Raw genomic sequence first — 16,258 nt, 5'->3', positions numbered from 1 at the left:
CAAATATGTGCCAACATGCTTTTAATTATTGCATAACTATGCTCAACATCATACTCCACTCGTGCCAAATGAATACCATAGCAACGCTTATAATGAGTGGTTGCGGTCTTCCTATATTATTACCCCCTAAATCCGGAAAAGACATATTTGCGGTAAAACCAATCGATCAGTGGTGCAGTCGACGGTTCCGTGCCTTTCCCCCTTGAGTTGTCCGCTCAAGGGTACTAGTCTAAAACCCCATAGAAACCTTACTTTGTTTAAATTGTGCATGCATCATGGTCAAACCTAGCTGGGTCAGTTATGTTGTCCACATAATGATCCTTTAAGATAGCCTTGTCCAAAGTCCATTGGGTTTCCCTAAACCCAAACGGACGTCACCACGTTCTGTGCATTTATTTGGAGAAATAAATGCTTCATGCTAATTGTTGGTATTAAATAGTCGAGTCTAGTGGGGGTAAGGGCCTAACCTTATTTGTCTTGCAAACATGAGGCACGAAGTCCCTAGATTCGGCATGGTCACCAACATCCACCCAAGACTGCTAAGTTGGTGGAAGGATCTCCACTCTAGTGATCAAACCCTCGTCAGAAAGTATCTGGGAAACCTACCTTCTCTCCTGGAGGTCCAACCCAACAGCAAGATCATAGAAGCTGCTACTTTGTTCTGGGATTGTGAGAGAGTCGTGTTCCACTTTAGGGACATTGAAATGACACCTTTGCTAGAGGAGATAGGAGGATTGACCGGTATAGTATGGGAAACTCCGGGATTGTTAATGCCTGAGAACCGCAAGGGCAGGGGCTTCCTCAAAATGATGGGCCTGAAGAAAAATCTAGAATTAACATGTCTGAAGGAATCCTACATCACTTTTGACTATTTGTATGAAAGGTACGGTCACAGAAAATCCTACCGTACCTACCCTGACGAGTTTTCCACCACATCATTAGGGCACATTCATCGAAGGGTCTTTATATTCATGTTTTGTTTCTTGGGGTTGATACTGTTACCAACGAAGAAAGCAAGAATCCACACCAGGCTGGATATGGTAACTAAAACCTTACTAGAGGGAATTGGTGGACAACCATTTAGCATTGTGCCCATGATCATTGCCGACATATATCGAGCCTTGGAGAAATGTCAACAAGGAGCAAAACACTTTGAAGGCTGCAATTTGCTACTTCAACTATGGCTCATAGAACATCTCCAAAAGGGGGAGTATCGACAAGAGATTCAACGGAGGGACTGGGATGATCGCATCGCTTTTCATCATCCAAAGCGAATGAATTACATCCCCGATATGTTCGCCCAATCGGAGAATGCTGGAGAATGGGTCGAGCTTTTTGAAAATCTGGCTGAAGATCAAATTCAATAGATGTTCGAGTGGTTTCCAACCGAGGAGTTCATCGCCCGATCCAGAGACGTATCTTTCCTGGTATTGATCGGTCTGAGAGGAACATACCCTTACGTCCCTCTCCGAGTTATGAGGCAAGTTGGTAGGAAGCAGGTTGTACCCAGGGTCAAAAAGATGAGTCATTTTCGGGCTGACTTCCAGGATGATGATAGTCCTTACAAGTGTCAGGCTCAACATATGTGGCACTGCAAGATTGTAATGGGAAGGGACACTATCGAGCCAGACAGATACCACGCTGGTTGTACTCCCTACTATTCAGGATGGTTGGAGGATAATTATGAAGGTCTGGGCCAGCCTGGGTTTGTTCAAGGTCACCGAATCATAGATGAAAAGGCCGAGGCACAGGTCAAATACAACCAGTTGCGCAAAAGGATCCGCGAATGCGAGAGTGAACACTACGAGATATAAGAGGCCAACCAGAAGCTGATTGAGGAGTGGAAAGACATGGATGTCATTGCCAACAAGCGACTGGGATACTTGGAGCAAGGCATAGTGGAGCTGGAAAGGAAATTCCTCAAAAGGATCGAGGATTGTCAAAAGGCTGAAGGGAACGAAGGCGGGCATCTAGCCAGAACATACCTGCTGCTGGGACTTCGCGAGTTGGGAAAGTTGTTCGACGGAGCAAGGGATACCGAATCTGGGGAAGGTCCTTCTGGGACCAAGTAGATAGGAGTTTGTCTTTTCGCTTTATAAAAATGTAATAAGGCCAATGGCCATTAGTGACATTTATTTCCTAGTTGTTTAGTGTCGATTTGGGATGCGTCTTATTTTTCTATCAATAAAATGAGGCATTTAGCATTCTAAGTTCTCCAAGTTAATTTGTCGCTAGGCCTACCTCGGGCACAAAGAGGTTCCTAAATTAGGACACGTTTTACATTCTGCACTATGTGTTTAAATAACGCAATGGTTTTTATAATCCTCACTAACTTGGTTACCTTTTTGTTTTTACTTTTTGTTTATTATTCCCCCTCCCCAAAGGTTAGTTCGTGAACTCTGGCAACATCATCCCATTCCACGAGATCCAGGGGCCCTCCACCCACTCCTCCTCTTAGTCCTGTCAGAAACAAGAAAAAAGGGAAGATGGAAGATTTGAACAATGTCAGAAAGGAGAATTCAACTGAACGGGTAGAGGTCACTAATGGTCATGGTACTCAGGTTCCTAAGGAAAATGCATCCCGACTTGAACAAAAACTGTTGAAATTCCAAGAAGAGCTTGATCAGGTTCGGAACCTGGCAAATCTGTCGTTTTCCCTCACCACTCCGGAAATTAATTTCCCAAATGCTCAGAACCCTACACCTCCGCAGAATATCCCAAAGCAACAGAACCATCCCGCTCCTCACCATCACTGCAACACCTGCCACCTCCCAAACAATACTCCAATGTTTATCCCAAAACCCCTAAACTCCACAAATGACCACTTCCACACCCACCATAAAACCCCCATATACGTGGGGACTATGCCACACTCCATCTAACCCATCTCAAGCACACCCGAGTCTGATGATAAAGACCTGTTCATCAGGAACCTAGCTGAAGAACTTAAGAAATTGACTAGCCGAATTCAAGGCGTTGAAGGAAGTAAGGGAATTGAAGGGCTGAACTATGAAGATCTTTGCATACAGCCCGACGTCGAACTGCCCGAGGGGTACAAACCTCCAAAGTTCAAAATGTTTGATGGTACAGGGTATCCAAGTGGGCGCACATGCGGTAACGCAGGTGCGAGTTTTTAACCGCAGATGCGGTAATTGGCAATTTAATGAAAACCGTAGATGCGGTGGTTTTGGTCGCAGAAGTGATACCGTAGAAGCAAAAAATGGACCGCATGTGCGAAAATTCCTGGGTCAGAAAGTATAAAAAGGTACCCTTCGCGATTTTGAGTGGGTTTTCACCATATTTCATCCGGAAGAAAGCTTTGGAGAGCTAATTGAAGAGGGAATTCAAAAGGATTTCATGGAGGTAAGATTTTTGGACCCAAAACTTGTTTCTATGATGAATTTTAACATTCGTAAGCCTGAAATTTATGGAAAATCAGTAGCAAAAATAGGTAATTAGGGCATGAGATTAAGAGACCTTTGAGTGGGGATTTGAATGGCCATTTGAGGTCTGATTTTTATGTTCTTGATATGTATGAACTCGTGAGAGGATGAGGATTCCATTTATGTTAATTTTTTTGGATTTCGAGACGTAGGCCCGAGGGCCGGATTTGACCAATTTCGAAATTTTTGATGTAAATGGGATATTTTCGAGTGGGCTTTGTTTCCTTAGCATATTTTAATGGTTATGTTCTGATTGTGGCTAGATTTGGAGCATCCAGAGGTCGATTCGTGTCGCGGGCTAGAGTTTGAACCGGATCGAGGTGAATAATGATTGTAAATGATATCCTGAGGGTATGAAACCCCGAATTTGCACATCGGTGTGCTATATTGAGGTAACGCACACGCTAGATGACGAGCGTGGGGTCGTGCACTATTGGGGATTGTGACAGTCCATCCCGAATGACTGTTTTACCGCGTATTTGACTGAAAACTATTTTGCTATCATCATGTTTTAGGCTGAATGTCATATTTGGGATTCGTGCCAACTATTTGAACCCTTAGAGGATTTTTATTGATATTTTCTCACTGTTTTGACTTTATACTTGAACTCAGTCATGCTATATTCTACTGTTTTTCATAACTCAGCCATGTTTACTCTGCTTTATATTTTAAATGATATTTTGGGCTAAGCACTATGTTTTACTGTTGTCCGAGTGGCTGTGAGATTCTGACTAAGTAAGGCCGAGGGCCTATATTGTGAGAAAACACTGATTATGATTATAAGGCTGAGGGCCTGAGATATGTACGCCATGATGTGGCTTGTGGATATGAGGCCGAGAACCTAGTGATGATGCTACGAGATGACTTTATATTAATGTAACTAATTATTAATAACACACAATGTATAGTTTAATTTTTTTTTTTAAATTTAAATTCAAAAAGGAACTAATTATTACATAACCTTACTAACTTTGTCCTAAATTGCCAAGTGACCTATTGTGAGGCCACCACTTGGCTTAATGTGGATGTTTTTCTTCTTCTTTTAATAATATAGATAGATAGATTATGCGATGCAATTATAAATTTATTACCTATTTATACGTAATTTTCACAAATTAGATTTGATGACTGTTTTGAAGATTCGGGAACTAATAGTATATAATAGAAGAAATTATAAATGATTATTTGTAGGAAGAGAATTGATATCCAAAGAAGGACGTAGATAATTTTCTTTAGTGTGAAAAAAGAAGAAGATAAATTGTTAAAGTTACAAGACATTACACCAAGAAAAAATCAAAAACAAAAAAAGCCAATAAAGAATTTGGAAAGTTACAATATGATTCATGTATATAATATCTTTAATTTTAAAAGAATGGTAAAAACTAGAAACAAAAATAAAAAGTAAAAACTTAAATTAGTAAGGAATAATTTGAAAAATATAAATTTACGGTGAGGATAGTTTTGTCTTGAACAAATTAATTTTTTACTTCTGCTTCTTCCCAAAAGCAGAAAAACTACTTCTGCTGCCGGCCAAAACTACTTTTCTGTTTTAGCCAAACAACTTAAATTTTTTAAAAAGTACTTTTGGCCTCTCAGAAGCTTGGCCAAACAGGCTCTTAGTATTCTTTTACTCCTATCATAAGATATAGCCCGAGGGGCAGATTTGTTGATATTGTGCCCGAGGGGCGATCCTTTATGTGTTTATCTTTCCTATTTGCCTGTCATTTGCTTGCTTAATTGTTAAAAATACATTTTATGAAGTTTAAACTGAACTAAAGTGAATTTTGCATATTTTCACCGTTTCCTTACTTTTACTAGCTTTTACTATTTCATTATAGCATGTTATGTGCCTTACATGATTTCATATTTCTTAGTCTTTATTTATGATTATTACTCACTAAGTTGGAGTACTCACTTTACTCCATGCACCCCGTGTGCAGATTCAGGCATTGCTGATCCTGCTAGCGAGAGTTGAGAGCTCCCGGCAGACTTCGAAGTTCACGAGGTAGTTGCTTGGTGTCCGCAGTCGCATGCTTCTCCCCATTTATCTCATCTCTTTCTCTTTCAGTTATTCTGTAATAGCTTTGTAGACATTCCAGACTTGTAGTATATTAATAGATGCTCATGACTGGTGACACCCCGGTATCGGGCTGTATTGGGTTTTATTTTCGCAAACCGTAACGTTCATTACTTATCATTTTGGGATTATTATTATTATTATGTTTAAGGCTTAATATTTATGGTTTTAAATTGCTTAAAATTGAAATGGGAATGTGTCGGCTGGCCTTGTCTTCACGAGAGGCGCCATCACGATCGGGTCCGGGTTTAGGGTCGTGACAGTAATAAGAGAGGTCTTAAATTTATTTAATAATTTTAGATATTTTTGTTTAAAGTTTATTCTTTTTACTTTTTGAGATGCAATTTAATCTTGGCAACGTAACCGACTCACTTAATCTTTGTTGAAACATTACTGACTTTTGATAAGATTTTATTAAATTTAAGTTTGATTCTTTTTTTTCACATGACCGTCAACATAACTTACTATATATCAATGTCTCTCAAAGTAACAATCATGTGAAAATTTGTATTTACAAAGATGGAAAACAAATCGACTATATTTTTTTACGATCTAATTAGTTTGAAATGTGGCTACAGAAACCTTGAGAAAAAATATCGTACAAAGCTAGAGCTATAAATAAAATTTGTTCAAGCTGGAATGAGAAGAACTAGAAAGTAAGTATAGATTTAATTATCTTTCACTCTTGTTATAACTTTCTCAACTAACTACCAAAAAAAATCACATAATAAGTACAATAAATATTTAAATTACATATAAAAAGAGTAGCTTTTGGGGCCTCTAATTTTGTGAGGCCTAAAGCGACTGCTTTGGTAGCATGAGGGTTAAGCCGCCTTTGTATTAGACCGAGGCATGCCACGTGAAGAAAGGCAGAGATCAATACCTCTTTCGTGATTATTATAGACGTATCACAAGAGGGGGAAAAAACAAAATAAGAAGCCCAACAATAGCCAAACTTCTAGAAAATAAAGCCAGCTACTTCACAAAACAAAAGGCAGTTTAGAAGCTCCTCAAAGACCCAAGGGCTATTGTTCATCGTCTTTTGAAATAAGATTGAGGCAAATGTAACGAGCATATACAAAAGGAGAGACAATGCTACAACAACACGGTCCCTTACCGTGCATAATGTTACATTCAATGAATAGTGCAGCCCTAGCATAGCTCAAATATCAAACAACAAATAGGAATTCCCTTTGATAAATATGGAGACTTAAAGAAGATAAACAATGGGAAGACTGTATTTCGTTCGAGGAGTGGCGGTTAAAGGATCACCATTTCACCCTCTACTAAGACAAAGATCTCTAACATTGTAGAGAAAATGACTCCTTCATATATGGGTGGGGACACCTTACATTCTTGAACCGATAACCATCTTTCGGAGCTGATCTATTGCTTCGTTAAATTAGCCATCAACATGATGGGCCCTAGAAAATCAATGTACATAACTGCATGGCAAAACCATTCGGTTGCGCGTTGAAAATGCTGTAGGCCACGTTAGCGGAAAAATTCAACATGACCAGCAATATCCCTGCACAACATTTTTGCTTCACCTGCCAACTTCAAGCTTCTTGAAATCACAAGTCCGGTTTTTTTGTGTGTTGATGTTGGTTTATATGATTTGGCATCCTCCTCATTTCCCAATGAAAGAGCTTCCCTAGCAGGAACCACATTTTCCCACCAAAATTCCCACAAAATTCCATGCATTAACTCCCAATAACTCCGCTCTCTGTAGACACGGAATATTGTGCTCCCATTTGGTGTCCAACAATACACATCAACCCAATCTCTGTCCATGATTTCCATTTGCCCCTGCACCTGAGGCATGTAGTAGAACGGCATAGTATTCCATGGCAGCCCCTTTTCTGGCTTTCCTTTGTTATATGGGCATTTCACTTCCAGGATCCCACCCCCCGGCAAGCATCCAAGGAGACCATCCGGGGAGGCACCAACCCAACCCAATCGCTCATCCGAATGGACTGCAAACCCAAGTGAGCTCACATCGCGGCCGGTGATGCTTTTATAGCGCTCTATGGCTACTGCTTCCATGAGAACACCCCAATCCATGGCGCACCTGCTAGCAGATTGTATTAATTGGACATCTGGAGAGAATACCTTCTCATGCCAGAGCTCATTTCGTCGATTCCCTTTCCAGAATCCTAAAGCAGTGCTGAAGGTGCTTGTAGTCAATTTGTCCTTGCGAAGGGCAAACCACTCATCAGAACGTTGTGGAGCATTTGATTGGGTCAGGCACGCTGTCAAAACTTGTGATGGTGGAGGATAATTGATAAGAGGAAAACTTGGTGCTGCCAAAGTTGAGAAGCTCCTCAAGAAAACAATGCCGTGATAGCTTCTGCCAGGAAGTGGCACCGCTGCTTTCTGAATGCTGCTGAATCTAGAAATGCAGGCATTGGTCATAGCTGATGGCTAACTGTTTCAATCCTGCAAATTAATAAATAAAACCATGAAACACAAGTAGGAAAACAGCTTGCTTGGCGGAGCAAGTTTAGACCGTAACTCAATGATTGGAAAAATGGTCAAGGCAAGACAAGAATTTTCCAATGATCATTTCGGTGTGAACAAGAGAGTAGACATTAAATGAAATTTTGGGAAACCAAAGGAGGATACTGGTAGTGCTACTTTTTTTTTTTTCTTTTCTAATACATATTAAATCAAACTAGCTCAATTTAAGGCAGCAAAGCAAACAGCACTACTTTTCCAATTACACAGCAAAGGCAAACATTTCATAGAGGTTCTTCAAATTCTCAAATGCTGGTTTTCCTTTCAATTCAATCCAACCTAAAATTCATCATCCAGCACTCCCTCAAAAGTGAGATTCACGGACTGAAGGTTTATGCATGGAACATTAGGTCTTGGTGATCTGTATACTTTAATGATCAGGACCCACAAACTATACAAAAGAAATTTTTCTTACTCTCATCTAGTCATTGATAAAAACTACCCCGTACCAAAATTTACAATTTAGCAAGAAAAACGTTTTAGCTCCCGTTTGGGGAGATTGTCCCTGTTATTTCAAATTCAAAGGCTTAAATTTTTTTGCACCTATTTGAATATGCTTAAAATTTTAGGATTTGAAAGACAAACTCAAATCACAGCTCAGTTTGGCTCTAATTTTAGGATTCACTCCAAATGACACTTAAAATGTGAATGACTCAATTGAACTCTAGAAGTTTGAGGTCTCCTTTTGAAGTCCAAATGTCTCCATCCAAACAGACCATTAAAGACATACAACCCAATATTCAGAAAAAGTTCAGGTTTCAATCTTATCTTCTACATACTCAGCCAAATTAAACTAAAAAGAATGAATTATGGAAACAGATACAAGGTGTTTGAATAATTGCCTATGAGAACATCTTTCAAGTTTTGGTGAAACAAAACTAATATCAATATCCTAGAGACAGGAAAAGGTGCTCAAAAACAAAAATCTAACAAAAGGGTGTTATTTTTGCTTAATAAAAATAAAATAAATCAAAGGGAACTAAAGAATCCCACATTAAACTGAACTAACCAGTTGAAGGTAAAAGGATTATCAGCTGGAATTTCAAAATGAAAGTAGCTGTTGAAAATACCTGCATCGGAAGGCGGGAAGCGGGCGCGGGTGGAGCTCTATCCAAGAGGGGAAGAAGATTGCGGCAAAATGTGGAAAAAAATGGTTTTTAGACAGACCACACTCCACAAACATCTCTTTTAACTCTTGAGCTAGCGTAGCGGTAAAAGAAAATAAAATGAAAATCTATATTCATTATTAAAGTTTAACAGCAAGAAAATAACAGATTTTAGGTCACCTCAAGTTTTAAGCATTATCACATTACTTTTGTCTCATCATAGGGATATTTTCCCTTTTAGTTTGAACTAAACTAACCAAATTTAACATAACTTATAATACTACCATTCTCCAATTATTTATTTTTATATATATGTCTAAGGACTAAATTAAATCTACCTCTATATTTTAAGAAAGTGTGGATTTGATAATTATACTGTAGATACGTTTTTACCTTTTCCCTATAAGCTTTTCTTTGAAACTAGATACGCGAAAGGAAAATGAAAAATTGAAAGAAATAATTTTCTTTTCTTTTGTAAAAAGATACCTAAGAACCAAAAAAAAACATATGAAACATCGGTTCACATGCTAGTTTATAATGTATGAATTATTTATGAGGTGAATGATATATAATAAAATGATTGTTATACAATCATTGATAACGCATGAATTGTTATGCGGTAAAGTATAATATAAGTGGAATGTTAGTATTACCTATTTTAAGTATATTTTGTTATGAAACAAAGACTGTAAAGTAAAGACAAGTATAGAGAGAAACTGATATATTATTTGAATTCAAACTAATGTACATAATGAACTGAAATCTCTTCTATTTATAAAAGAAATGAAGCTGCTGTGTAAGCTGCTATTACAAGATGTTGTGTAAGCTGCTACTACAAGCTGCAGTGTAAGCTATTATAAGCTGTTGTGCCAGATATGGATAATCTTCTACTGAGAGCAATATTTATCCATAACGGAGTACTGAATGGATAAGCTTATTATACCCGGTATGGATAATCTTCTACCGGGGTAATGTTTATCCATAACTGGGTACTGAAAAGATAAGCTTATTATACCTGATATGGATAAACTTCTATTGGGGGTAATGTTTATCCATAACCGGGTACCGAAGTGATAAGCTTCTTCAGGAAGCTTATTTCCAATATAGTACTAAATAGATAAACATATTTACGGTGGAGTCTCATATGGATAAGCTTCTTCAGGAAGCTTATTTACAACGGAGTACTAAATGAACATCCATAATATAATATATTTATAACACTCCCCCTTGGATGTTCATTAAAAGATAATGTGCCTCATTAAAACCTTACTAGGAAAAACCACGTGGGAAAAAAATCCCAGTGAAGGAAAAAGAGTACACATATTTAGTAAGACGCATTGCTAGGTGCCTCATTAAAAACCTTATAAGGAAAACCCCATGGGAAAAACCTTAGTAAGGGAAAAAGAGTGCATCGCGTATTTTACTCCCCCTGATGAAAACCTTGTTTCAAATATTTGATTCTCCGCATTCCAATCTTGTATACCATCTTCTCAAAAGTTGAAGTTGACAAAGATTTAGTGAATAAATCTGCTGGATTATTACTTGAACGGATTTGTTGCACATCAATGTCACCACTTTTCTGAAGATCGTGTGTGTAGAACAATTTTGGTGAAATGTGTTTCGTTCTATCTCCTTTTATAAATCCTCCCTTTAATAGTGCTATGCATGAAACATTGTCTCCGTATAATATTGTGGGTCTTTTATCACATTCCAACCCACATGTTTCTCGAATGAATCACTGATCTCAATCATATGCATTCCCTGCTTGCCGGTTTGAAATCGAACTTTATGGGTATCGGATAAATAACCTGCATTACCAATATGATCTGCACCACTTTTGTTAGCATTAGCAAGATAAATAAGTGCACCATCTATATCGAGATAGAGTATTTCAGGACCAAGGAGTTCCTCGTCCTCTTCTGGAGGTCGGAACAAATCCTTATTTACTTCAAGTGATCGAACAACCATTGGTGTACTCAATGGGTGCGCTTTGTCCATGTAAAAGCGTTTTAAGACCCTTTCTGTATAGGCAGATTGATGTATAAAGATCACATCTGCTAAATATTCAATTTGCAGACCAAGACAAAGTTTTGTCTTTTCAAGATCTTTCATCTCAAATTCTTTCTTATGATATTCAATTGCCTTTTGAAGCTCTTCTGGAGTTCCAACAAGATTTATGTCATCAACATAAACAGCAAGTATAACAAATTCTGATGTCATTTTCTTTATAAAAATACATGGACAAATAACATCATTTATGTAACCTTCTTTCAGCAAATATTCACTAAGGCGATTATACCACATGCGCCCAGATTGCTTTAAACCGTACAAAGATCTTTATAATTTGATCGAGTACATTTCTCAAGACTTTGAATTATATGCTTCGGGCATTTTCAATCCTTCAAGGATCTTCATATAGATTTAGCCAAATAAGTCATATAGGTTAAGACTTGTATCTAAATGGTACGACATCTTCAAGTGTCTGGACTGCTAGTCCGATCCTCACAATCGTTTACAATATTGTGCACTATATTGTATTAAATGTATCGTCGACGATCATTTTGTGTCAGTTCCGAAGCGACATAACTTGTGGAGATCTCATCACTTTCTTTATTTTCAGGTACCTGAACTTTTCCGGGAGTTTCATGAAATGTTATGTCGTGGGCTCTTCTAGAGCATATTTCCTCCTCATTATGATCATTTTGATCATTAGCTCCTACTATTTTTCAAGGATTGTTACCTTTGGAACCGATTGGTCTACCACGCTTCATGCGTACAGTAAACTCTATCCTTCAGGGACTTTAATTTTAATAGGAGCATTTGCAGCTGAAATATGATATTTAATTTTAGATCAGCAAATGCTTCTGACATTCGACTTGAATTATCTTCTAAGTGAGGATCATGATAATTCGATTCATATAGCATATTTTTCAACTGCTTATTCCATCCCCCAAATGTTAGAAAAACTAACATATATCCCCAATCATCTTTGGGAAACATATCTTTGTGTATTATGGTAGAGAAATTAATCATATACCACGCAACAAAAGATAGTAAAAATATTTGGTTTCTGATCCTAAACCAATTGTGAAGGGAGGACTTATCATATATTGTTGATCTAATGCATACAAGTGTTGTTATATGCAATTTAGAAAATCTTAGACCAACACATGAAGCTTTGTTCTCATAAGCAATGGTTTAGACATTAATAGGAGGTATTCAATGCTAAACCAGCTTGGATATAAACTAGCATTATCAAGATGAACTGTCTTGATTTCATAATCTGAAAATTATGCTCTTAATCGAGAAAAGCAATTCCAAATGCCAAACTGCAGGTTGACAATAATTACACATGTAACCATCTCATATATGCACCTATAAGTGGTTCACATGATAGGTGAACGGGCCCATATTCATCTTTTATATATTTCAGAATCAGGGGTCTTAGTCCCAACTTTAGCTGGTATAATCAATTCATTATGAGAACAAGCAACACATGAGAATTCCTGAAGAATCTTCTAGTTCTTTAGTATATGCTTATCTGAATTCTCAAATAGCTCATTTAAAAATGGCAAATGAAAACTTCAAGTTTATCATGTCATGTGCTATCTCTTAGTAAACTTCTGGTTTACTATGGCATAAACTTTTGCTTTAGTAAACTTCTGGTTTACTGTGATACATGATATAGTACAAATTAAAGAATAAGGCAAGTAACTTCTCACATACATATTATTTTACCCCCTATGATTGTGGAAACATGAAGATTATCAATCTTCCAATCATTTGTAGTCTCAATATGATAGCCATTTGTATTAGTAAACTTCAGGTTTACTACAACATATGTTTTGACCATAATCATATAATATGAATGACATATTTGTATATAAGCTCTTCGAGAGCCTTAATTTATTATCCACAATCTAATATTTATCTGGCACTACTAGTGTCATGTATTCTTTAGGCAAACATTTAGCTCTTCAGGAGTTATTGATATATTTTGTACTATCAAATATTGCTCAGACACTGCTGGTGTCATGAGAGAAAATCACAATCAAATAAACAATGTAAAACAATTGTTTAAGCACACTGAAACTCTTCTTCATAGTATTTTTCCACTTTATGAGGCAATTTCAACTGTGTTACTTCTTCAGGAGCAAATTTAAAATACGAAATATTGAGTATATATTCTCTCAACTATATTAACTCTTATGGAGGTGAATTGTAATGTATTCACATCAAGAGCGTGTTCATATTTACCCGACTTATTAGTATTGTCACATTCACTTCAGGGAATGGATTAATATTATCACAAGTTCTCATCCTTCAGGAAATCGAACATAATTATCTGAATGCGCATTAATCACATCAAATTGTGATGCCTCAACCTCTTTTAAAATATTTACTTCTTCAGGAGCAAATCGAGGCGTGCATTTAATATAGAGAATATTTATGTAGCTTATCTTCAATTGTAACTATAGAAAGCCTAAATTATCACTTCTGGTGATCATAGACATATACCACTTCTGGTGGTTAACAAAATATAATTACAATGAGATATATGAAATATAACTACTTCTGGTGGTTGTATATTCTTGCAAACTCTGCTAGAGTTTAAGTTGATCTAATAATATTATCCATATTCTTTAAAATGACATAAATAAGATATATTCTAGTAAACATCATTATCAAATCATAATTTTTCTTTATGTACAACAATTACATAACCATACTATCTATTACAACTAACAAAAATTAAAATATTTACATTTCTACAGATTCACTACCGATTACATGACTTGTTTCTCCTTCTGGGAGTGCAAAGTAATCAGCTACATCCAAATGCATGAAGTCTAAATTATCTTCAGAAATAAAATTTGCTTCAGCATTTTTCTCTGTCTTCTTCAGGGAGGCTTGATAAAGCTCAACCAGGTGCTTTGGCGTACGACAAGTACGTGACCAGTGCCCTTTTCCTCCACATCTATAGCATGCATTTTCTACATTTGGCGCTTGCACCGCTTCATGCTTTTGTTCCTTCCTTTTCCACTGCTGGTGGTGAGGAGGCTTCTTTGGTGCATTATTATTACCATGATTGGGGTTTCTTCCCCGATCACGGCCATGACCACGACTGGGGCCACGACCTCTTCCACGTTTAGCTTGGTGGAAGTTTGTCTCATTCACTTCAGGGAATGGACAAGAACCAATAGGTCGGCTTTCATGATTTTTCATTAATAGCCCATTATGTTGCTCTGCTATAAGAAGATGTGAGATAAGTTCAGAATACTTTTTAAATCCCATCTCTCGATATTGCTGCTGCAGGAGCATATTCGAGGCATGAAAAGTGGTGAAAGTTTTCTCCAACATATCATGATCAGTAATATTATCACCACATAATTTTAATTGGGTAATAATTCTGAACATAGCAGAATTATACTCACTGATAGATTTAAAATCTTGTAGCCTTAGATGAGTCCAATCATAACGTGCCTGTGGAAGAACGACCATCTTCAGGTGATCATATCTATCTTTCAAATTATTCCACAATATGACTGGATCTTTAATAGTGAGATATTCCATTTTCAGGCTCTCATCAAGATGATGGCGTAGGAATATCATTGCTTTGGCACGGTCTTGGTTCAATGCCTGATTATTATCCATGATGGTGTCTGCCAGACCCATCGCATCAAGATGAATTTCAGCATCAAGCACCTAAGACATGTAGCTTTTGCCTGATATATCCAGGGCTACAAATTCAAGTTTAGAAAGATTTGACATTATTTAGGAAAAGAAAGTTCTTACCTCAGATACTTTCAGAATATTTGCTCGAGATGGTAGAGCTTCGTGCTGATAACGTGTTATGAAACAAAGACTGTAAAGTAAAGACAAGTATAGAGATAAACTGATATATTATTTGAATTCAAACTGATGTACATAATGAACTGAAATCTCTTCTATTTATAAAAGAAAGGAAGCTGTTGTGTAAGCTGCTATTACAAGCTGCTGTGTAAGCTACTATTACAAGATGTTGTGTAAGCTGCTACTACAAGTTGCAGTGTAAGCTATTATAAGTTGTTGTACCAGATATGGATAATCTTCTACTGAGAGCAATATTTATCCATAACGGAGTACTGAATGGATAAGCTTATTATACCCGGTATGGATAATCTTCTACTGGGGGTAATGTTTATCCATAATTGGGTACTGAAAAGATAAGCTTATTATATCCGATATGGATAAACTTCTACTGGGGGTAATGTTTATCCATAACCGGGTACCGAAGTGATAAGCTTCTTCAGGAAGCTTATTTCCAATATAGTACTAAATAGATAAACATATTTACGGTGGAGTCCCATATGGATAAGCTTCTTCAAGAAGCTTATTTACAACGGAGTACTAAATGAACATCCATAATATAATATATTTATAACATATTTTGTATTTTATGTTAGTTATCTATTTTAAGTATATTATGAACATCCATAATATAATATATTTATAACATATTTTGTATTTTATGTTAGTTATCTATTTTAAGTATATTTTGTATTAAAATATTTTTGTTAACGCATTGCTAATATACATTTTTATTAATACAATAATACATTACTGTCAACCAAACGCTACATGAAACTATGCATGAATTATTTTATTCTTATACGATCAACCAAATGCAGGATAAATTTTATGGGAAATCAGTCTTCATAATCCTTCTAATCAAATACTGTATTATGTTATGCAAAATTTCATGATGGGGTTATTTCTTCAATCACTCCAACTAAACGACCACATGGAGAGATGATTAAACTCTCTTGGGTTCTTGTGGTTATCGAAAAGGGGTAGAATTTGGTGAACCAAATTGAAAAAATGATCTACCACCTCCATAACTTTTGGCAGACCAAACAAATAAGGAAAATGAGAAAATTGACTACTTTTGCCGAATAAATAGCATTAAATAAAGTGCAACCAGCTTTTGTGTTACACTTATCATTCCACCATTAAAACCAAGTTGATCATAGGGATATCAATAGGATGGAACAGAGCTAGTTAAACTAATATGCAATGTGGACTATTAATAAGTCTTTGCAGGTTTACACAGGTTTACCCAATTAGACAAGTAT

At 36.8% G+C, this 16,258-nt stretch overlaps 1 protein-coding gene across 1 annotated transcript; it reads right to left on the bottom strand.

Moving 5' to 3' along the window:
• Nucleotides 1-6,616: 6,616 nt before the first annotated feature.
• On the bottom strand, nt 6,617-9,249 carry LOC107827605 (uncharacterized). Its single transcript, XM_016654772.2, has 2 exons — nt 9,108-9,249; nt 6,617-7,959 (listed from the first exon to the last, which is right to left on the bottom strand). Exon 2 carries the CDS (start codon nt 7,933-7,935, stop codon nt 7,015-7,017), a length of 921 nt encoding a protein of 306 aa, XP_016510258.1. The 5' UTR covers nt 7,936-7,959; nt 9,108-9,249; the 3' UTR covers nt 6,617-7,014.
• Nucleotides 9,250-16,258: the final 7,009 nt, after the last annotated feature.

Source organism: Nicotiana tabacum, chromosome 11 (genome assembly GCF_000715075.1).
Source record: "Nicotiana tabacum cultivar K326 chromosome 11, ASM71507v2, whole genome shotgun sequence".
Taxonomy (NCBI): domain Eukaryota; kingdom Viridiplantae; phylum Streptophyta; class Magnoliopsida; order Solanales; family Solanaceae; genus Nicotiana; species Nicotiana tabacum.
Note: the sequence above shows the minus strand (reverse complement) of the source record. Positions and strands in the feature narration are given on the sequence as shown.